This window comes from Saccoglossus kowalevskii, chromosome 12 (assembly GCF_978046115.1).
Source record: "Saccoglossus kowalevskii chromosome 12, keSacKowa6.1, whole genome shotgun sequence".
Lineage (NCBI taxonomy): Eukaryota > Metazoa > Hemichordata > Enteropneusta > Harrimaniidae > Saccoglossus > Saccoglossus kowalevskii.
The window spans coordinates 19,455,280-19,479,811 of NC_140652.1; the positions used below are offsets into that span (position 1 = coordinate 19,455,280).

The 24,532-nt window shown below is 37.1% G+C and overlaps 1 protein-coding gene and 1 non-coding gene across 2 annotated transcripts; both read right to left on the bottom strand.

Annotated features, from left to right (window-relative positions):
* Positions 1 to 2,680: 2,680 nt before the first annotated feature.
* LOC100375642 (transaldolase-like) lies at positions 2,681 to 19,086 on the bottom strand. The gene is made up of 9 exons (XM_085506475.1): positions 18,883 to 19,086; positions 17,159 to 17,282; positions 16,710 to 16,817; positions 13,065 to 13,196; positions 12,070 to 12,130; positions 11,238 to 11,352; positions 9,345 to 9,474; positions 8,275 to 8,342; positions 2,681 to 2,881 (listed from the first exon to the last, which is right to left on the bottom strand). Exons 1-9 carry the CDS (start codon positions 18,980 to 18,982, stop codon positions 2,703 to 2,705), a joined length of 1,017 nt encoding a protein of 338 aa, XP_085362601.1. The 5' UTR covers positions 18,983 to 19,086; the 3' UTR covers positions 2,681 to 2,702.
* A 1,349-nt stretch (positions 19,087 to 20,435) lies between these two features.
* LOC144363533 (U11 spliceosomal RNA) lies at positions 20,436 to 20,565 on the bottom strand. Its single transcript, XR_013422743.1, has one exon. It is a non-coding gene; the product is annotated as a U11 spliceosomal RNA (small nuclear RNA).
* Between the last annotated feature and the right edge of the window lie 3,967 nt (positions 20,566 to 24,532).

Sequence of the window (24,532 nt, forward strand, 5' to 3'; positions counted from 1 at the left end):
GTCTTAAAATGGCCATCATTCAGCTATTGTTAAGCGGATCATGAAACAAATGCACATATTTATTTGTGACATGATGCACCATGTGTGTGTGAAGTTTGAACTTGATCAATCCAGACATGTCTTGGATACGGATCCAGAACTGAATTCTTTAAGAAAATGGCCGCCAGTCGGCCATTTCGAACTTGATCCGGAAAAAAAAATGACGTGCATCAAGGTCCTATTATGTTTAATGTAAGTACCAAATTTGAACGAAATCCATCCATGCATAACTGAGATCCGGGTTCGGAATGGTGAAAATGTGCGATTTCAATGCATTTTCGGCCTTAAAGCGGCCGCCATTTGGTTATCGTTAATGGGATCATGAAACAAATGCACATACATATTTGTGACATGATGTACCTTGTGTGTGTGAAGTTTGAACTTGATCAATCCAGACATGTCTCGGATACGGATCCAGATCTGAATTCTTTAAAACAAAATGGCCGCCAGTCGGCCATTTCGAACTTGATCCGAAAAAAAAAATGACGTGCATCAAGGTCCTATTATGTTTAATGTATGTACCAAATTTGAACGAAATCCGTCCATGCATAACTGAGATCCGGGTCCGGAATGGTGAAAATGTGTGATTTTGATGCATTTTCGGCCTTAAAATGGCCGCTATTCGGCTATCGTTAATCGGGTCATGAAAAAAATGCATGTGCATATGTCCCATATAATGTGTGATGTATGAGTGAAGTTTGAACATAATCGGTCCATGCATGTTCGAGATACAGGTGATCACGGACGGACGCACGGACGGACGGACGCACACAGGGCAAAACATAAGTCCCCGTTTTCGGACTCCGTCCGAACGGGGACTAATAATGCAGTGGTGTGGACAAGTAAACTACAGCAGGGAAATACAACTTTTTATTGCAGAATGTTTTAACACTAATCTTTTATCGTCTGTTGCAAGGCTTTGCAGATTCTCATAAGAGCATCAACTTTTGTTGCCCACACTGTTGCCACATTTTTGTCAAATGACATTGTCATAATACACGGCACTCTGCCATTTTGTTTTGAAAAATTAACCCAGCATGCAACTAGAAACAGGAAAAGAGTGCGCTCAAGTCGCCAATTTCAAGTTTGGCCATTAAAAGATGCGCATTAAAATGTGGTTGTCGCATTACTGAAAAGCATTATTTTTATTTGGCCTATGTAAAAGTATGCATTCAAATATATCACATTGACATACTGTAGAATACTTTATTTTAGCTGGAATTAATTTTCGCTGAAAAGGCTTTTGGCGTTTTTTGTATGAAATTTATTTTCACTGATTTTTGAATGTAAAATATAGGAATACAAGTATATTCGCTGGATTTTATTTTCACTGAACCATTCCTCCAGCGAAAATTAAGTATTTTACAGTACATGTATGCATGATGTTACTTCCCATATTACGGTATCAACTATTACCAGGGTAATTTATTCAAACGAGGGCGTCATCACCTACGCATGCGTCAGATGGACAAAGAATGTCAATGTTTACAAACAATTCCGAACAGCCTTTGCGTTTTTAGCATGTTATTATCATTGCTTGGGACTCGATTCCCGCTTGTGCGCAGGTGACGACCCTCCCGCGTTAAGACTGAAGCAAAGTATTCATTGCAACAAGACTGAAACTGTTAGCAAATTTACATAGTGGATTGCGATAGGAAACAAAACTGAAGCATAAACCAAAAATATATACAATGCATTACAGATACAGCAGATACCCTTGGATCACGTGTTCATAGGTAATTAACTCCGCCTCTGTCCAATAAGTGAGTAAATGCTTATTATGCTCGCTTACTAGAACTGTGATTGACAGGCATTTTGCATACATTAGCTGCCATTTTCACCTTAGGATTTTTAGTTTTTAGTTACAACCAAAAACAACATTTATACATCAAAAGCCCAACCAGATGAGTGTAAACGATGTGAGCGGCTTGGTTCGAATTAGCATACTAATTGCAGTGGCCATCTTGCCCCTATTTATAGTATCGGTTCCCCTTTAACACAAGCTGTAGCTTTATTTCAATGCTCACACTGGGATGAGCTGTACCATCCAAACCGTGTTGGTGTCAGTTGATTTTACTCAATATACAGAAAAACAAATCTTTTTTGGCAATATAGTTTAACTAAAAGAGCTACACTAAAATAATTTCAGTGAAAACCAAGAATTTGTCAACAAGATTGCTGTGGATGTTGTAAGATTACCTACTTTACTTCAAAATATTTTCCAATTACCTGCGGACCTTGTGTAAAGTCCCGACATATTTACACACATACAAATAATACAGTCTTGGCAGTTTTCACTGTAAGTATGAGAAATTTCAGAAAAATCAAGATGCATTTAATCCAGCAATAAGACAATTCATTGAGATTGTTCTACTGTAGCTATGGTAAATTATACAAAAGTCAATTTATTCATGAATCTAATTCTCTGAAAATAGCACGTGTTACATTATCATAGTAAAAACAGTCCGGGTATTAACGTGTTGCCCATCTACATATTAGCATTAACAGTAACATTACTGTTTCTGCCTCAGTCAAAACAATCCTTCTTTCTTGATGCCATACATACAAACTGTTGCCCCCTGAGCCCCCCCCCCCCCCCCCCCCACCATTTATTATTGCATATATATATATATCCACCGTGTTTATAACATCTAACGATTGTGTTAATGTGAATTGGAAGAATCTTTGATGTGTTTTCTAATCATGTCCTCCAACTTGACCGAATCAATGGCAAATTTCCGAATCCCTTCAGCGAGTTTCTCCACTGCCATAGCATCCTCATTGTGTAACCAGCGGAATTTCTTCTCATCCAAGTGAACTTTTTCAATGTCAGCTGCTTGAGCTGTGAAGAGAAAAAAAAACATGGATATTGTCAATTGAACTATTATGCCTTATGGAACAAATTACAACACAGGACAGAATGACAAAACCATGCCTTGTACATGCTAACTGCAGGGACACTTGTCATGTATACTCACAACAGGTGCTACATAAGCAAACTAAACAAGTCATGCATGGCTCAGTCCCTGCTAGTTATCAAATTTAAGATATATAGTTTTGTTTATAGTATAGTTGGAATATAACCATGTCAGGAATATGAATATGAATATGATGATTGTTTAACATTAAAATGATTGACATGGGAATCTGACCGTCAAACAAGTACTTGTTGAGAGATATTGCTCTAGAACAGCATTAATTAAAACAAAATCAGCCATTTTGAATACATGTATATATCTATAACATGATGTATAATGAATATATAAAATTTGAACATAATCAGTCAAAGCATGTCAGAGATATGGCTCTAGAAGCCCAATCATTAAAACAAAATGGCCACCAGTCAGTCATTTTGAATCCGATCTGAAAAATAACATGACGTGCATGTAATGTCTAACGTATGTTATAAGTTTGAACAAAATCCATTCATAAATGCAAAAAATACTTGATATTTGATGATTTTTAGCACAAAAATGGCCACCATTCGGCCACTTTGAATATGATCGTCAAACCAATATATCTGTATATCTATGACAAAATGTATAATGAATATTTAAAATTTGAATATAATCAAAACAAGTCAGAGATATGACACGAGAACAACATTCATTAAAACAAAATGGCCGCTAGTCGGCCATTTTAAATCTTATCTAAAAAACAAAATTTTTTGCATCAAGGCCCCATAATGACTAATGTATATACCAAGTTTGAACAAAATTCATCTGTAAATAGCCGAGAAATGCTTGATTTTGATGATTTTTTAGCACAAAAATGGCTGCCATTCGGTCATCTTAATCAGATCTTGAAACAAATTGCTGTGCATATGTATAATATCATTTATGATGTAGGTGTGAAGTTTGATTATGATTGGTCCAGGCATTTTTGAGATACACGTCGGACGTACGCATACACGCACGCACAAGGGTAAAAACATAAATCCCGTTTTCAGACTGTGTCCGAACGGGGACTAAAAAAAATTGAACTATGTGATCAAACTAAGAAATTTTGAACTACCAGCGCTGTTTTAGTTTTGTTTAAAAATGAAGACAGGTAGACCATAACGGCCAACATGACTCTTAAATTATGTGTTGGCCTATATTCATTATTGTAGTAAATGAAATATAGGGTTTGTCTCAGGCGGATTTATCCTAGTCTTTTTGTATATTATTAAAATGAGTTGTTGAATATATACATGTATGTCATAACTAAATCATACTCTGCTTCGTTATTCTTTTTCAACAATAGTACATTTTCTTGTGCTATATTGGTCGGTCAAAACAAGTTTGTTTGTCATCCACATGTAACTTGCATAGAATGAAATATGGAAATTGCAAATCCTTATTTAATCTACCTTGATATTGGCCATCACACTGGTTCACATTTCGCACAGTAACTGGTTAGCAAAAACCAGTTGTTCACGTCAGAAGATTAAACGTTATGGTTTTTCACTTCTGTTGTTGTTAAAATATGTAGATTGCAAGCTAGTACCGATCAGTGAGTGACAATTTTATTTGACATTGGCACGCTAGTTTGCAAATGTAAATGAATGACATCCATATGGCAACCCCAGAAGCACCTAAACTGTGGTCCATGTGTATAATGTATGGTGAAACGACAACACCTGACACCAGGTGCACCTAAACTGTGGTCCATGTGTATAATGTATGGTGAGACGACAACACCTGAGACACTAGGTGCACCTAAACCGTGGTCCACGTGTAGAATGTATGGTGAGACGACAACACCTGACATCAGGTGCACCAAAACTGTGGTCCACGTGTAGAATGTACGGTGAGACGACAATACCTGACACTAGGTGCACCTAAACTGTGGTCTATGTGTATAATGTACAGTGAAACGACAACACCTGACACCAGGTGCACCTAAACTGTGGTCCACGTGTAGAATGTATGGTGAGACGACAACACCTGACATCAGGTGCACCTAAACTGTGGTCCACGTGTAGAATGTATGGTGAGACGACAACACCTGACATCAGGTGCACCAAAACTGTGGTCCACGTGTAGAATGTACGGTGAGACGACAATACCTGACACTAGGTGCATCTAAACTGTGGTCTATGTGTATAATGTACAGTGAAACGACAACACCTGACACCAGGTGCACCTAAACTGTGGTCCACGTGTAGAATGTACGGTGAGATGACAATACCTGACACTAGGTGCACCTAAACTGTGGTCTATGTGTATAATGTACAGTGAAACGACAACACCTGACACCAGGTGCACCTAAACTGTGGTCCATGTGTAGAATGTACGCGAGACGACAATACCTGACACTAGGTGCACCTAAACTGTGGTCTATGTGTATAATGTACGGTGAGACGACAACACCTGACACCAGGTGCACATAAACTGTGGTCCACGTGTAGAATGTATGGTGAGACGACAACACCTGAGACACTAGGTGCACCTAAACTGTGGTCCACGTGTAGAATGTATGGTGAGACGACAACACCTGACATCAGGTGCACCTAAACTGTGGTCTATGTGTATAATGTACGGTGAGACGACAACACCTGACATCAGGTGCACCTAAACTGTGGTCGACGTGTAGAATGTATGGTGAGACGACAACACCTGACACCAGGTGCACCTAAACTATGGTCCATGTGTAGAATGTATGGTGAGACAACAACACCTGACACCAGGTGCACCTAAACAGTGGTCTATGTGTATAATGTATGGTGAGACGACAACACCTGACATCAGGTGCACCTAAACTGTGATCCATGTGTAGAATGTATGGCGAGACGACAATACCTGACACCAGGTGCACCTAAACTGTGGTCTACGTGTAGAATGTATGGTGAGACGACAACACCTGACATCAGGTGCACCTAAACTGTGGTCTATATGTATAATGTACAGTGAAACGACAACAGGTGCACCTAAACTGTGGTCCATGTGTATAATGTACAGTGAGACGTCAACACCTGACACCAGGTGCACCTAAACTGTGGTCCACGTGTAGAATGTATGGCGAGACGACTACACCTGACACCAGGTGCACCTAAACTGTGGTCCACGTGTAGAATGTATGGTGAGACGACAACACCTGACACCAGGTGCACCAAAACTGTGGTCCATGTGTATAATGTATGGTGAGACGACAACACCGGACACCAGGTGCACCTAAACTGTGGTCTATGTGTATAATGTACGGTGAGACGACAACACCTGACACCAGGTGCACCTAAACTGTGGTCCACGTGTAGAATGTATGGTGAGATGACAACACCTGAGACACTAGGTGCACCTAAACTGTGGTCCACGTGTAGAATGTATGGTGAGACGACAACACCTGACACCAGGTGCACCAAAATTGTGGTCCATGTGTATAATGTATGGTGAGACGACAACACCTGACATCAGTTGCACCTAAACAGTGGTCTATGTGTATAATGTATGGTGAGACGACAACACCTGACATCAGGTGCACCTAAACTGTGGTCGACGTGTAGAATGTATGGTGAGACGACAACACCTGACACCAGGTGCACCTAAACTATGGTCCATGTGTAGAATGTATGGTGAGACAACAACACCTGACACCAGGTGCACCTAAACAGTGGTCTATGTGTATAATGTATGGTGAGACGACAACACCTGACATCAGGTGCACCTAAACTGTGATCCATGTGTAGAATGTATGGCGAGACGACAATACCTGACACCAGGTGCACCTAAACTGTGGTCTACGTGTAGAATGTATGGTGAGACGACAACACCTGACATCAGGTGCACCTAAACTGTGGTCTATGTGTATAATGTACAGTGAAACGACAACAGGTGCACCTAAACTGTGGTCCATGTGTATAATGTACAGTGAGACGTCAACACCTGACACCAGGTGCACCTAAACTGTGGTCCACGTGTAGAATGTATGGCGAGACGACTACACCTGACACCAGGTGCACCTAAACTGTGGTCCACGTGTAGAATGTATGGTGAGACGACAACACCTGACACCAGGTGCACCAAAACTGTGGTCCATGTGTATAATGTATGGTGAGACGACAACACCTGACACCAGGTGCACCTAAACTGTGGTCCATGTGTATAATGTATGGTGAGACGACAACACCTGACACCAGGTGCACCTAAACTGTGGTCCACGTGTAGAATGTATGGTGAGACGACAACACCTGACATCAGGTGCACCAAAACTGTGGTCCATGTGTATAATGTATGGTGAGACGACAACACCTGACACCAGGTGCACCTAAACTGTGGTCCATGTGTATAATGTATGGTGAGACGACATCACCTGACACCAGGTGCACCTAAACTGTGGTCCACGTGTAGAATGTATGGTGAGACGACAACACCTGAGACACTAGGTGCACCTAAACTGTGGTCCACGTGTAGAATGTATGGTGAGACGACAACACCTGACACCAGGTGCACCAAAACTGTGGTCCATGTGTATAATGTATGGTGAGACGACAACACCTGACACCAGGTGCACCTAAACTGTGGTCCATGTGTATAATGTATGGTGAGACGACAACACCTGACACCAGGTGCACCTAAACTGTGGTCCACGTGTAGAATGTATGGTGAGACGACAACATCTGACACCAGGTGCACCAAAACTGTGGTCCATGTGTATAATGTATGGTGAGACGACAACACCTGACACCAGGTGCACCTAAACTGTGGTCCATGTGTATAATGTATGGTGAGACGACAACACCTGACACCAGGTGCACCTAAACTGTGGTCCATGTGTATAATGTACGGTGAGACGACAACACCTGACACCAGGTGCACCTAAACTGTGGTCCACGTGTAGAATGTATGGTGAGACGACAACACCTGAGACACTAGGTGCACCTAAACTGTGGTCCACGTGTAGAATGTATGGTGAGACGACAACACCTGACACCAGGTGCACCAAAACTGTGGTCCATGTGTATAATGTATGGTGAGACGACAACACCTGACACCAGGTGCACCTAAACTGTGGTCCACGTGTAGAATGTATGGTGAGACAACAACACCTGACATCAGGTGCACCTAAACTGTGGTCTATGTGTATAATGTACGGTGAGACGTCAGCACCTGACACCAGGTGCACCTAAACTGTGGTCCATGTGTATAATGTACGGTGAGACGACAACACCTGACATCAGGTGCACCTAAACTGTGGTCCATGTTTAGTGTGCGCAGTGAGAAGCTATAATTTGAGAACAAACACATTGAATCTTACCATTATCCACAGTTAGATACTGTTTTATTGGCGCTGATGAATCTTGCAATTTAGCAAGTAGACCAGGACTGCAAAATCAAAAACAGATCAGTTTTGATGTGAAATATTTAGTATATACACAGGATACAAGAAAAGTGAGAAGCAGGTTTTCTGCCAAGCTTAGAATTCATTTCAAAAAGCAAGTCATGTTTGAAATGTAGCTCTCTTAATTTTGAAAACATTTTTGCAAAGAATGTCATGCTTGTATTTCAAAATGTTTTACTTTTACCTGAGTGAGACAGCTTTAGGATTTGGGGTAGAATGTTAGTGACAAAAAGCGGGTTTTGAAATGGTGATCCAATACATTATAGCAGTCTACTTGGCTAATTTTCTAATATTGCCAATACTGGTGTAGCATAATTAATTCAGTTTCATTATTGGGACTTTTAACATCTGTGATGATGATTTTTAACTATTTAATTTCAAAAACTAGACAAATTATTCCATTTAATTTTGTAAAATTGTGGGTATTATAATTTTAGGTACCTGCTTCTCAAGTTCGATATTGTCTATGCAACTGTACTATGAAACCAACATTCAATAACAAACATATGTTTCAAAATGTCCTTATTCAGATATATCATTAACATTGATTATTGAATTTGAATGCAAGTCATATGAGAAGACCACAACGTATGTATTCAGAAATAAAAAATGTAGAGTTTGAACTTCAGGAGTTGAGAGGGCACCCATTAGTTTTCAAAGCAAAACGTGATGAAATCATCTTGGCGTATATAGATAATACAGAAAACATATTACATAGTTTTTTTTTTTTATATATTGGTATTTTCAGGTAGTCACACTAAAACAAACTTTTATGGCTTTGGGGCAATTATCTCTGATGCCTCAATGAAGTATAAACCCCTGAAGATCATATCAATCTTACCCCTAAAAGTGATCAATACAGATGCAGTGATCTGTGCATCTCGCAACTATGATATACAACTCATCAACTCTTACCAACTTTTGACCAATTTCTCCATCAACAAATAGACGTATGATGAAATGGCGCCCCCACTGTTCAGACTTACCTAATGGTGAGCAAATCACAACCAGCCAGGGCAGTGATCTGTCCATCATTTCTGAAACTAGCACCCATAACAACCGTCTTATAGTCGTATTTCTTGTAATAGTTGTAAATCTTTGTCACACTTATGACACCTATGAGAAAAAAACAAATATAGTTTATATAATAAGCAGCCAGCTGACAAACTGTACAGTACAAAACATGTAAAGATAGTGTTCTTAAATTAGAAAAATACTCATAAATTCAAATAACCAGAGGTTATATTGTATTCAATTTGAAATAAATTGCACTCCTGGGCAATATACAGATATAAAAAAGATTTAGTCATCAGCCTAATTTTAAAGAAAATGATGGTTGTATTTAGTGGGTAGTGGCCATTTTTTTCAGCATTATAATTCTTTTTACCATAGATTCCTATGGCAGAGATATTATGACATATCTCAAATTGTCGGCTGGTGACATCTAGGCTGAAAAAAAATCACATGTTGCGGTACTCAACATGAATTATTCCAAAAATCGGAGTTCTAAAAAGTGCATTTCATTTTAAATGTTCTACGGAATTGTTTTTGAAAAACATTAGGACAAATTTCTCAAAATAGGTCACTGTAACTAACACACATTGGTACACAATAGCAAAGTAAAGAAACAATATAGATATATACTTTGGGAAACAATGTTTATCTTTTTAAATGCTTGTTTTAGTATTTTTCACTCTATGTAATCCAAGATTACCTTTGTGGTACCGAGTAAGTATGTATGTACTTAGTGTACACGTATTCAAACAAAAATTAATTTGCTAGTGTTCGTACGGTTTTGGTATACATGTATGCACAGCATAGACGTCCTAGACTATCACATCACATGGTGCATATCAATCACAGTTTTTTAGCATACAATATCGCAAACTGATATGGTAAAATATAGCATTATCAATACCAGTGGATTTTATGATGTCATTGTAGCTGATTATTTGCAATAATGAATCCCATTATAGAGTATCGAGGCCCCGTACTGTGAATATGAGTACATTTTTGTTTTTGAAAATGAATAAAATAGAAGCTATTTAAAAAGAAGAGAAATTGTGTGGTAACAATGGATACAGTTTAAACAAATTAAAAACAAAAGCATTTACCATTGTCACCACTGGTGGCACACTGTTCTATACATTATTGTGGAATACATAATGTTGCATCAAGTTCATTTTCACTGATATGGAAAGAAATAAACTTTTATAATCTCTCTAAACCAAAGAAATGTACATGTACAATGTACTGTACACAACAAAAGGAGTATCACTTTCACCACTGGTGGCGCTGTGCTCTAAAAAAAAAGCTTTTATTTTCAATAGTATTTAATTTAGGTTTTTTTAAGTTTTAAAGTTGTAATGTCAACAAAACGTAGTTGAAAGCCTTTTCAATTTCAACTAATTTGGCCAGAAATTATTGTGTTGTTTATAAAAAGAATTTCTATTTGTCTTCAGTACAAGTAAGCATTACTGTTTAAATTCTATTTCAGGATCATGCTTAAGTACCTAATATTCAATGTTCCAAGTTTGCTCAGATGCAGTGGTAACAATAGTCTTTCAATAAATTTAAAGGTGAGGCACCTAACGGCTATAAAACATCACAGGAAGTTATATTGAAGTATTTTGAGTATTCTGTGGATTCCCTCATGTTCCAAATTACAGCTATAAGCAAATACATGTACGTTAGCAAAGGTAATTTGAAAAAAAAAAAACCAATCAATTTGAAAGCCTAAACATCATTTTAAAATTCAGAGTTTTGACCGGTCAGTGAGGTGAATAACTTAACATATGCATTTGCAACAACTTACACCAACACATAGGGGCTTACAATGATAGACACTGTTTGTAAGACCAACTGCTAACGTTTCTCACCTGGATCTTTCAGGGGCTCAAAAGTTTTCTGGTCGGTATTTTTAACGTACCAATCATAGATGCGACCAACAAATGGTGAAATCAACGTCACACCAGCCTCAGCACAAGCAACAGCCTATAAAACAAGATTATGTTCATTTTTAACGAGCGATATATCAAGCATCCAACAAGTCATTTAGCGTGGACACCAGCAATTGTAACTACACCAATGAATGCCTTAATAAATGGCACAGAATTATGTTTTTTTTTACGGTTTCCATAACTTCAGTACATTACCATGGGAACAAGCAAGTACACCCTGTCCTGTACAGTAGGTAAAGTCTATTATATTCATAGATTCTTATTCCATTTATTTTTTTTCAATTTCAGTTTTTTGTCTCATAAATACTGCATCTAGTCGACAGGTTATTGTAAATGACATTGAAAGTTGAGCAAGTGGAAATCCATTCACAGTAAAAATTAATCTTGTTTCAAAACAAATCAAAATATTTGTACCAAGTTTAAACAAAAAATGTCTTAAAGTGTTGGACAAAAACAAAATGGCTGCTATTTTAAAACAAATCGAATAAAATATTCAAAAAAAAAAAATCTTTAGTAACTCGCAATATATGATATGTTCACGGAAAATTGATACAGCTATGCCTGCGCATCAGTTGATATGTTGAAATTCTGTGATTTTGTGTTTTTTTGGTCAAGAATAGGCCAGTCAGAATTTCAACGCAACAAATTTTGATGCAAATTTAAACAAAATTTATCAAAGTGTGTCAGAACACTTTGTAAGGGAGAGCACAGACTCATGGGATACATGTAGTAAATTTAAAACATACAGTACCTGAGCGAAGGAGAAAAGTAGCGTCATATTGCAGTGAATACCGTATTCTTCTTCCAAAACTCTGAAATGAGATATCAGGATATTAAATTTACATATAATGAATGGTGTTAGAGTGTAAAATACTGCACAACACATGCTACCAGTATGTTATTTAAAGTGGCACTGTTCTCAGAATTGCAACTGGACTTGAACAGCTTTTTATCCGCTAAAAAAAATTTACTCTCTTACAGGCAAGCTTGTAAATTCAAACCACTGTTAACATTATGTGTTGTGCCTAGACAGTTTAAAGCTTTACTTCCGTAGTTAAAGTTACACAGTTACGACTACGAGCAAAGTTCATGTTTTGAACTGCACATAGTGTGTGTTAGGCAGAAATGTACGTTAAGACCAACCAGAGAACAAAATATGCAATCCCATGCCACCTGAATGCATAATTTGCGGTATTCTCTTGATAGCTTTATTTGTTTCATGTAGTGAGATACAGCAACCCAAAATGCCAGCAAAAACTGTTAATGCTGGTGCGATCATTTGCAGAAATGTGATTGTATTTCAGCCAAGTTATGTTGCTACGATGTCCGAGGTAAATGAAAGGAAAATATTTAAAAGATGTAATTACGACGCATATTTTCCAAATAAGGGAGACAGATAAATGTGCCAATAATACATGTACTTTTGAACACATCCATACTGAACTCCTAGATAGCTTTCTATCACCAGAGAAATTTCCTAGTTAAAGCTTGGTATCGTCTCAAGTTATACTTGTTTGTGTGTATAACAGTTAAAGTCTCCATCTTTGTTCATAAGAGACCAATATCTCGCGCATGTGTGGTGCAACGACCACCGAACTATAAATATAACAATAGAAATCATTGTTTCCCTGCCATCATGAACTAAAAATTTGCATAATGCATCAACATGGTGAAACTAAATGCTACATGTAGTAATAATAAATTGTTTAATAGTTTGTGATTAAAAAAATAATGTACGATTCTTACTTTGCAGCCTGGACTCCCTCCCAAGTAGTGCTAAGTTTTATCAATATACGCTCTTTGCTGATCCCAGCGTCCTTGTACATTTCAATAAAAGTCTTCGCCTTTTCCACCATTGCGTTTTTGTCGAATGAGAGTCTGCAAATAATGAACAATAGCTGATTACAGTGTTCTCCCCAGGCCAAAACAGCGTCGCGGGCCCCGACGCGATCGGATTTGCCCGCGACGCTATGTGTTTCCTCCGCGATGCTATTATTTATCCCGTGATCTGATTTCTTCAGTCTCTCGCAGACTGTAAGTTTCCTGGCTAACTAGTTAAATCTACAAATGCATTGTATTAACGCCAATTTCCCGGGATAATCCCCTGTTGTTTCTCATTGGGTGGATATCGTTTTAAAAAAACAAAGCAATTCTATAAAGACAAAGCCGTAAGCCCCGGTGTCAAACGCTCTTTGCCAAACGTATATTCATATGCAAATGATATAGTCACACTTGGGGTCAAAAGCCACATGTTTCCGGTGTGTACGAAACGTATTTTCATTATTATTTTTAGAAATGTAGTAGTACTATTATTCTAAGTTTTGATTTTTGTCTGTATTTTTGATATTGTATTTGTTTTTTGAGATCAAAATGTGAAAAAATACATATTTATGATGTAAACAATTTTGACCTCGTGATTGTGAATCCAAGATGGCGTCACCCACGTAAGATCCAGCGAGCGTGAACTTCCCACTCGGATCGCATATCGTGCTCAGATTCGGATGAATTAAGTGAAGCATAATTGAAAATAATATATTTATCAAGAAATCGGGAATTCTAATCAAGAAATGTGTGGAAATTGGAGTGACACTTGTGTTATTTCTTGGAAGAAAAGCCTCAATTTTACGTGGTATAACAATGGCGACAATTCGTAATTCAGACCTCCGTTGTCTCGAATTGTTCACAATTGTGTTGAACAGACAACATCGATGATTAAAAAAAATACATAAAGATGGATAATTTCAGCCAGAAAAACTATTATTGCTCGAACATAGTAGCGTAAGTATCATGACTCGTAACAGTTGTTGTACTTAACCGGAAAACAACAGAAACGGAAGACAAGCAATGAGAATAATCAACCCCATGTTTAATTTACCGGGACCGAACAGGGTTTTATAAAGTTGCTGAATCCTGGGCCAAGCAAAGGAACAGAAAACTCGGTATTTCTGCAGGACATTTGCAATACTAAACATGCAGTGCAATAATTGTATACATAAAATAAATAGAAAAAAAGGAAAAAAAAACTGTTTTTGTTTTATTTCTCCATATGACAAACAATATGTTAATTTATGCTAATTATATGCTAATTTATTTCTCAGAATGCTCAATTGCACTGAGCACCCGGGTCATCGAACACTGAGAATAAGGCTTTATAGCGAGAATGAAGTAGGTGACTAATGCCAATCACAGATGTTACAATCAGTTCAATTGTGACTGACTTATGACTATATTGAGCATTCAAATCATAAGGTGTGCGGATGTTTGAGAGGGAATTCCTAGTAACCAACTTGTTGCTGACTCAGTCGTAAATATTCAACATGTAGAATCTTTACACCTAGTTATTTCTCTATAATCATTACTGTATAATCGCTTGATTAGACATCATTTTTTTAACATTTCAATCTTTCCTGACGTTTAGATTAGAGTTTTCTGTAGTCATTGACACCTATTCAAGAGTAGTGGTATGATGTTTATTGTAAAAAATCAAAGCCAAAAGATTTCATTACAACATTTTTACTTCCCTGTTGCGTTCACCATGAAGTCATTAAAATATTTAAATGAGCTATGGTAATTTGAGCACGTTTGCACCATCCAGCATTTTGATTGGTTAATTAGCGATTTGACCTATCAGATCAAACAAGACAGTTTCAGATCAACTCATGTATGGAAAAAATACAACTAATATCACATCGCAGAGAGGTTTACATATGACCAAAATCAATCGCTAACGGGAGACAAAGTTAAATTTTACTTTCATTTCATAACAATTCAAGGAAGTTAATCACTTGTGAAACGCAGCATGCCCTGATTGCACTATTTGCTACTAAGCAATGCATTCGTGTTTGTTTTGTATTTGAAACTTCTTTTAGAATATACTTTTTGTTATGAACAAAAATAAAAAAAATCAATGCGTATTACATGAAATATACTGAGTATGTTTTTGTTATCATGTGAACAGTTTTTTTGATTGACTGTAATTTTTCAACATATCGTGATGACTATTTTCGAACCAAATTAAGGTCTTTCACTCCTCCCTGACACCTAAAATTAGAGTGAGAGCAATTAGAGATTAAGAGGTTATATGGTATGTAATTTTCAATTTGATTACTGAAAAACACTGCAAAAATGATGTTGTGATCAGTAAACTTTTATACAATTCAGGTAGACCTGATGTCATTATAATCTAAATCTTATTAGAAATGAAATCATTTGAAATCATCAATGTTTGCAAAATAAAACATTTGCAAATAAATTGTTCCAAAAATAATGTGCAGCTTATATCAGAAAAAAGTGCTGGATGTGCCCCTGGCTTAATAAATATTATATTTTTAAAAATCATAATATCATTTGCAACTTTCAATGTTACCCCCCCCCCCCAATTTGTTTTCTAAAATTTACACATGTAGGTTGCTTTTCATATTGAAATATTGATATTGAATTATTATTTTTCCTAAAACCTGATTATTTTTTTTTATTTTTTTTTTTAATTCCGAAAAAAATAAATAATATATTACAAAGTCCCTGTGATTTATCAACTTTAATAAATGTTTGATGTCAGGTTTAAATACTATGGCCACCAGCCAGCCATTTTGAATCTGATCTGAAAAACAAAATAATGGTTCCATAATACTCATTGTACATGTACAATGCAGATGTCAAGAGAATGAAAACTGAGAATGGGTTAATACTAGCTCATTATCTAATGTGAAATATTAAAATTTACAGGGACATAATAAGCAAGTACAGTACAGATCGTTTATGGTATACATCCTATTAAATAGAAGCATTAATTTTTGGTTTTAAAAGTGTTCATAATTATATATTTGGTTGTTTTGTACCTAGAACGATTTATTTTTATCAAGAAAAACTGACTAAAAAATGCCAAAATATACAGATTTTGGCACTAATGAATTTAGTATTTAGAAACGTATATGCTTAAGTAAATAACAGAGTTGCTTCTAATAGAGCAAATACAGCATTTCCAAAGGAATCAATGTTAAATGCATATAAATTAACCATCTAACTTTTTTTAATAACTCATGACAACTGGAAGTGCCCAGCTAAATATGATTTTTCACTATAACTAAACAGAGTTTTGAGATACCACAAGATATTTTGAAAATAGGAACAAATGATAAAAGTTTTACAAAAATTCCAATTTCCTTTATGTTCAGCTCCTTGCGAGAAAAGAAGTTCAGCAATGATATCTTTATATTTTTCAATTAAACCAAATAATAAAATTCAGGTAATTTCAAACATCTGTTTTAATGGTACCAAACTATCAACATTACAGAACAATACCCAGCAACCCTTATAAAATGCATCTCCAGGCACCAAATTGTCTAAATGCTAGATAAAAATAGACATAGTTGCCTACACACTGTATCTTACCTGGCATCAACCTCCGTGGAGACTCTGCCTGGAACAATCTTTAAAATCTCACTCCCAAACAAAACAAACAGTTTGTCTATTGCCAAGGTTACTTGTTCATCCTCATCACTGCAAACAAAAAATACCACAGATAAATGATGATAAAAATAACATATTTAAAATTTTTTTTAATACAGTAAATGCAGTGCTGGGTTATCTGGGCTTGATTTTTCATTTAACATTTGTGATAATTAGTCTAATCAACAACAAATATTTTTCAGTGTGTTTCTTCCTTTCATTTATTGTATTTACTGTCTATCAGCAGGACACAGACATTTTCATTCTGTTTCAACGAGTATGAAACATAAAAACTGGAGCTGCCTATTTAGGAAATGATCAAATGTTGAGGTTTCAGCTGAATAAATGGTTTTTAGCTGGCAAAGATGAATGAAGATACAAAAAATACTGACCTGGAATGACTTCTCGCGTATTTGACCGCATTTTCCAGTAAATGTTGATACTGGGGCATCTTAGTAGCCGCCAGAATCAAAGATGGGTTAGTTGTGGCATCAGTAGGCTTGTATGTCTTGATGGCTGTAAGGTATAATAGTAATATTAAATAGTGAAATTAAATCTCAGCGATTGTTTTTTTCAGTATGCCCTATTTTGCTGGGAAGAGCATTTGAATATTTATACTGGAACTGGTAATATATATATATTTTATTTTTACTTAACAAATGCGATACTAAGATAAATCTATAGCAGGATGTGAATAATATTCTTGTTCTACTGAAAAAAAATACAAGGAACAATACATAAATTAAATTTGTTATAGTGATTGGCTAGAGTACCAAACATTGTCTGCACCCACAATGCTGATTGGTTAATGTTGAACTAATTAATTAATAATTTTAATCACAAATGATGCTGATGTCATAATATCATTTCTGGATTGGTCAATTTGAATTCTAACATCCATTCTGATTTATAAAAGTATATATTTATAAAACATTTATAACGTCCCCAGCTTTTTGTCCTTCACTGTATTAGAAAATAAATCATTCCCAATAGTAACATATGCAGGCAGTGTTTCATCGTACACCTATTATATGAAAAACTGGCTTTTGAAAAAAAGCAAAAAAAAAAAAAAAAAAACAGATTAAAGCACTCCAGTTGTTGCGTCATGTCATCGATAAGGGTCCCAAATGTTGTATACTATGTGCACAATACATTGTATGTCTGCACAAAATCTCAATAGAAGCGCATAAAAAATAAAAAAACTGTGTTTATACCAAATCCCTAAAATAAGATTCACACCCCACCATACCTGAACTTTAACCCTAACACTCAAGCCCATAATTAATTGTACATGTACATAACTTGAAGAGGGACATACTAGTATACAATTTAAACCAGGAAGGGTACTGGAGAAGCAGGGTTAAGATTAACGTTATGGGGGAGGAGACCCTAAGTAACTTCCCTTACCCCCCCCCCCCCACCAACCAATAAAAACACACCTGTAATGTACACAAGCGGATAGTTTCCAATAGCGCAAAAATCAGTGAATAGCACACAGCACCATTTATTCATTCAGAGTTTATCCACGAATAATCGGTCGGACACGTTGGACTGAAATTACGTACGTAAATTAGTTTATATCAGTAAGTACGATCGTACCGGTCTAGTACGATTTGACAACGCTATTGTTATGTTGATAAAGTACACATCAACAAATTCCGGTCTGGTGACGGTCTGGTGATATTTCGATTAACAGTTATTCCAGTTTGAAATGCGTTGTGTCGATTTTTAATGTTCTTTATGCAGACAAAAACACAGAACCTTTTACTGATGGTTTGGTCTCGTAACAGACCTGGGGTCACTGCGAGAGTATAACTCAATTCAACTGATTGAATGAAAGGGTTTTCTTTTTTTTTGACAAAACCAAATTTATCACAGATAAATACAACGTAGATATTGTGATCCGATGTCTCGTCAGTTATTTGGAGTATGCAAAATGGTTACTGTCTATGTATAGTACCCCTGTTTTTGAGTCCCTACTCCGACCCCAACTTCAAGAAACCTTTCTGTCTCACGTGTTGGTCGACCCCATGCCCTCAAAATGGCGACTCCTTACACCGGGACAAAAACGCTTGCCCGTCTTTCTCAAATCTGGCTTTAAACGCGCATATCATACCTTCAAAGTCGCCAGTATCCGCCACAACCACGGTATACGTTTTCAGCTGATCCAGTGAGGACGCCATTTTCTGTTTTTTTGCTGGCGATTCCGACGTCATGATGCGATCAAAATCCTATAAGCTGCTGAAACAGGAAGTATGGGCGAAACCATTTAATATGATGTGACCCTCAGGATTCGGCATACGTAGATGTAGATTGGGGTCAAACCCCGGGTCAGATAGGCTGGACCGCTGTTTCACCGCGTTGCACACTTGTTTTGACTGTATTTATTCCGATTTCGATTTCTAAAATCCAATTTGAGGCAGTTAATAGTTTGCCAAAACAATTTTTCAGAGGTGTTACTCGGAATGACTTCAATGAAAGTCGATGATGAAGTTCCCCGAAATAATTGATACCCTTTTCCTGCTTTCGAATCATTTTGGCATGTTCATAATTTACAAGTTTGCAGAGGATGTACTCAGAATGATTGAAACTGAAAGTCGATGATACAACGGGTTTCATGAAGGCGTGAAAATATGTTATAAGAATGATTTTATTGGCTGCGGAGAAACCATTTGGTAACGTATATTACCCATGCGTATTTCGCGGGCTTTGCTCACCCATTGAGGGATTTACTGCATCACACACACGAGAGAATTCCTCAAATGTGTTTAAAACGCTTGAAATTAGAGTGTATCCGTCGTACAATTAGTATCATTTAGCACAGAAAGAAAAATTCCGAAAAAAATATGCCTTCATGAAATCCATTGTAAATTTCCCGGAAACAATTTTATTTAATTTAATTTTGGCATTTTGTTATCACGATTGCGGTCACAGTGACTTCTAAGTACTGTAGGAACCAACTCTTCCAATATTTTATATGTTTTTGTTGTTTTGCTGTTTTTTCATTTAAATTACTTAGGAATGGAATATTAAAAACACGTCATTTTTCAGCAATTTACATGTATAGTACACATGTAGTTCATAGATCTGAGGGTATGTCAAATTTATAAACAATTGTTTTGGATTACAAATGTACCGTGAAAACCCATTTAAATTCGAAGGTAGATAAGAAAACAAAAACAAAGTCCGCTGTTGATAAATTCTGGTCAATCGCCATATGAAGGTTTCTGCTTACAATTCTAATCTGTATGAAACGTTTTGGCCATTCTGTGCATGTAGGCCTGTTAGCAGAAATATATGTTATATATGTTTTAATAGATAAAGTATGTAAAACATAGAAATATGTGCGCCTGTAGTCAAATTACAGCACACACAGCTGTGTTGGGTTTGCGCCCTCAGACGACCGGTGTGCTGATGGCACTCCTGTCACAAGATGGCGCAGCACAAGAGGTTTTTGGTTCATCCTCTGTTCCGGTCATATTTTAAACGTACACTAGCATTCTCATTTACCAGATATATTCACACTGCATACATTAAGTGGTTACGAATTGCACGTAATTCTATTACACAATTATTTTTGCCATGTGGTTCCACCAATGGCAGAGCGCCCCCCCCTCCCGTGCAAGAATGATATGCCACCGCCTCTGTCTACTATTAAATTGTAAATTTAAGGGCGTCGGTATTCAGTGAAACCAACTGCCCAAGGTGTCAAAGATTGTGCTTCCGGAATCACTTGATGTCGATTCCGCACAGTTTGTCATAAACAGACTGTGTCCCATTTCAAAGAGAAGCCCTTTTACCTTATTGTGCTCACAGTAACTATATATGTGCTTGTACCAAAACTCTGTCCTCGGTTTCAAATAAATATAAATTTATCTTAGCGGTGGTGGTGGCACCCATGGGGAATGGGTTGTCGTCCCCCTAATTAAGCTGAAACCCTCTGTGTCAGCAATATTTGTCCCTCAAAAAGCAGGAAATAGCGTTTCAGAGGGTCTAGATTTCAATGTTATTCCGAGGGGCATGTTTTTCTCTAAAAGTGCTCCTCTCTCACTCAGACCTTTAAAAGTATGATGCGAGTCTCAAGTTTGTTAGGGTTGGACCATTTGATTTTTGATGGGGGGAGGGTCAGCTCAGTGAAAGGCAATTTTTTTTTGTGTGTTTGAAGATTTTTTTATCAGTAGGGTTGCTTGTATTTTTTTTATGAGTCCGCCATATCCAAAATTTTTCATCAAAAAAAAAATCCGACCGACCGACCCAATTTTTCAGTTTTTCGACTTGAGGGCAACATAAGTTTTTTTTGACCTAACTTATGGCGTTACGATGACAGATGTATAATAATGTTATATATTCTTAGTTGAACCTTGTCATTACACCTAAGATTTCCAATTTGTGTCACGTTTACATATATTACTCGTATGCTACTGTGTTTGTGAATTATTTCCTCCAACAACCGGTTCGATCCGTGCATTCAGACGGATATACCTCGATACGTACAGAGGATGGTCTGGGTCCAAAAAGCTGACCCGCAAACGGGTTTATTTTCGGCTCGTGTCAGAGCGATCAGACCAGGTTTCGGCACGTGCTGACTAGCACGAGTCCAATCGTCTGATAACAAATGTGTCACACGCAACGTAATATTACCGTAATTGGTATAGTACAGGTGTGATGGTTCAAATACCAAAATGGCAACAGTAACAGAAAAACTTCCCTGGCGGCGATGATAACATACGAACACGGAGCCAACAGATGAGGTTTCAACTGGTACTGGTATTATTATAATCTGCAAACATCAAGTACAATAACGCGGTAAAACTCCACTACTCCAATAACTATATACTTAAACTCCAATACAATTCAACGATATTTCTGGTGCTGAACAACTCCCCTACATATACCCACACTGTCTATAAATAGACCATTACATCAGCATACATAATGAGTCTGGAATTTACTATAAATTTCTAGAATGTTCCATTACCTTCTATTGTCTTCTATTATCTTCTCCTACAGTGTTCTATTACCTATTCAACCAGTTTCTAAAAAAATCTAGAATATTCCACCCAGACAAAGTATGGTTCTAGAACATTCTCAGTGACACGGAAGTGGTAAATAAGTCGTATTCGACAAATAGTAGTGCATAACTAGCAATTGAAATGTAACTAAACCATGAGAACACTAATTAAAAAAACATTCCCACGTCACATATTCCCAGTATTTGTTGATAGCCTTGTTGAACAATCATGTTCGTAGAATAAAAACAAATCAAAATAGTTTTTTCCTATTTACTGATTTACGAATACTGAGTGAATATCTAATATTATCATTCAAGTATGAGACAGTATATGTTATTGATCAAAAACAGTCACATGATCGTTTATCGGCGTATTTCTCCCATTTTATGTCATACACAAAATATTGCTTGTTCTTGGTTTCAACCAGTATCAAGAATTATCATATACAAGTGGTTATTATTGACCACAACCGAACAATAACAGCCATTGTCGAAGGTATTATAGCTTGTAGTACACGTGAGAATATTGAATGTATGTGGAAACTGCAAGCTGATTTGGTTAGAAAAAATAAAACATTATTTTTCTTAAATAACTGTCACCTTGACAGGGTTTTCCACGGTTTGAAAATTAAACAGGTCACACCAAGGGACAAGGAGGGATACAGGAACATTTATGAATAATTGGGGGTTACTGAAATTTCAATTTGCATTATGAATTAGCTAAGTTCAGAATTATAAAAGATTCAGCATTCAGGAATGAGAACAATGAAGTGCTATCGCCAAGTAATGTCACGAGGTGATCGTACACTACAGCCTGAAAGTAGGTCGTGTTACATGCCCTAGATTTCCCCCCTGGACTTCACTAGATGAGTGTCCGGGTGATGAATGAACAGGTGCCGTGGACCAATTAATGATTAACACAATAAACCGTGTGACGTCGTCGTATTTAAAACTGAGACAGCGTGCTTGTAGAGGTTTCGGCCGTTTGAGGTATTGTTCAGCAAAGGAGGACAATGCTGCTATACTTGACCCTAAAATCCGGCAAGCAGATCCCAGTATTATCACAGCAGAATTTTGTAATTCATTTTACAAATATATATGTGATGAGTATCGAATGCTGTTCCCCTCTATCGTCGCAGGATCGTTACTGACCTTGTTGCGTAATTTGGTAACCCCCACTACTCACCAACCGGGTATTTGCGTTGATGCGTGGTGAGGCCGCATTTAGTTCTGAACTGTTGCATGAGCGAGCGAGTGTATCTAATAAACTATGGTTTCACGTAATTTATTTATTTTAACAATGAATCACATCTCGTACACACAATAGGTTATTTATTTACGTAGGCTGTATTATGATAGCCTGTTATCACGAGATGACGAGACATTATCACGAAATAACAAGATACTATATATGACGAGATAATATCACGAGATCACCAGATACTATCACGAGATCACCAGATACGAGAGCCGAGATCTGCCAGAGTTCATTTCAGAGCACTCTTGCTTCACGTATAATTACACTATTACAAATGTAAAGAAAGGGTGGTTGGTCATTTATTTCATACATTACACAATACATTATGCGTTGCCCAAGTGAGATCAAACACGTGTTGTTGATTGGTTAACCGGAAAAATTCAAATTCTGTTTTTAACCTGCAGTGTACATGATTTGTGAATATTTTTAGCAGATCCGTGGCATACATGTTTTGTCTTTTATTGCGACGGCTTAGATGGATTGCCAGTTTTGCAATAGAAATGTACAAAAACAGATTTGCAGCTTTTCGAGTCAGAAAGTCTGAAGCGTTATGTTGGGGCAACACCACTGACCACCAGTGCGGGACGGGCGTTTGTGTTTTAGTGAGACCGGCATCCAATTGATTGAATCTATGAAGGAGGTTGTTATTGTTTGGAAACTCATAAAATATATGTTGAAGTGAATCTCGATCACCACAGAGTAGGCATTTATTGTTTGTGCAATGTTTTGCATTGAGTAGAAAATTCCCAGTTGTGTATGCTCCTTGTAGGACACGCCATTGTAGTCCCCTTCCAGTTTTCAAATAAGGGGACCATAACAGTATCCAGTCCATAAAGGTTTTATCATATACCTTATATGACAAAAAAGTCTTTAGTTACGTTATTTTTCGCTCGTCTGGCCCAAAAGAAAACCTATTCGATTTCACCCGGGTTTCGATACGGGCCTTTTTACTGGTGCAGATTTATATGGAGGATTCTAAATGACGCAAACGCGTCAACATCTCTCACACAATAGACCGGTACCACATGACGTCAGTGACAGGGATCTATAGACAAACGAATGTCACCAAGTATATCCACAAATTAAGTTTTAATTAACTGGTAACAGTAATATCTAACAGTAGTGTGACAATACACCGTAACTGGTAACAGTAATATCTAACAGTAGTGTGACAATACACCGTAACTGGTAACAGTAATATCTAACAGTAGTGTGACAATACACCGTAACTGGACACAGTTATATTTAACAGTGGTGTGACAATACATCGGAATCGGTAACAGTAATATTTTATAGTAGTGTGACAACACACCGTAACTGGGAACAGTAATATTTAACAGTAGTGTGACAATACACCGTAAATGCTAACAGTAATATTTAATAGTAGTGTGACAATACATCGTAACTGCTAACAGTAATATTTAACAGTAGTGTGACAATACATCGTAACTGCTAACAGTAATATTTAACAGTAGTGTGACAATACATCGTAACAGC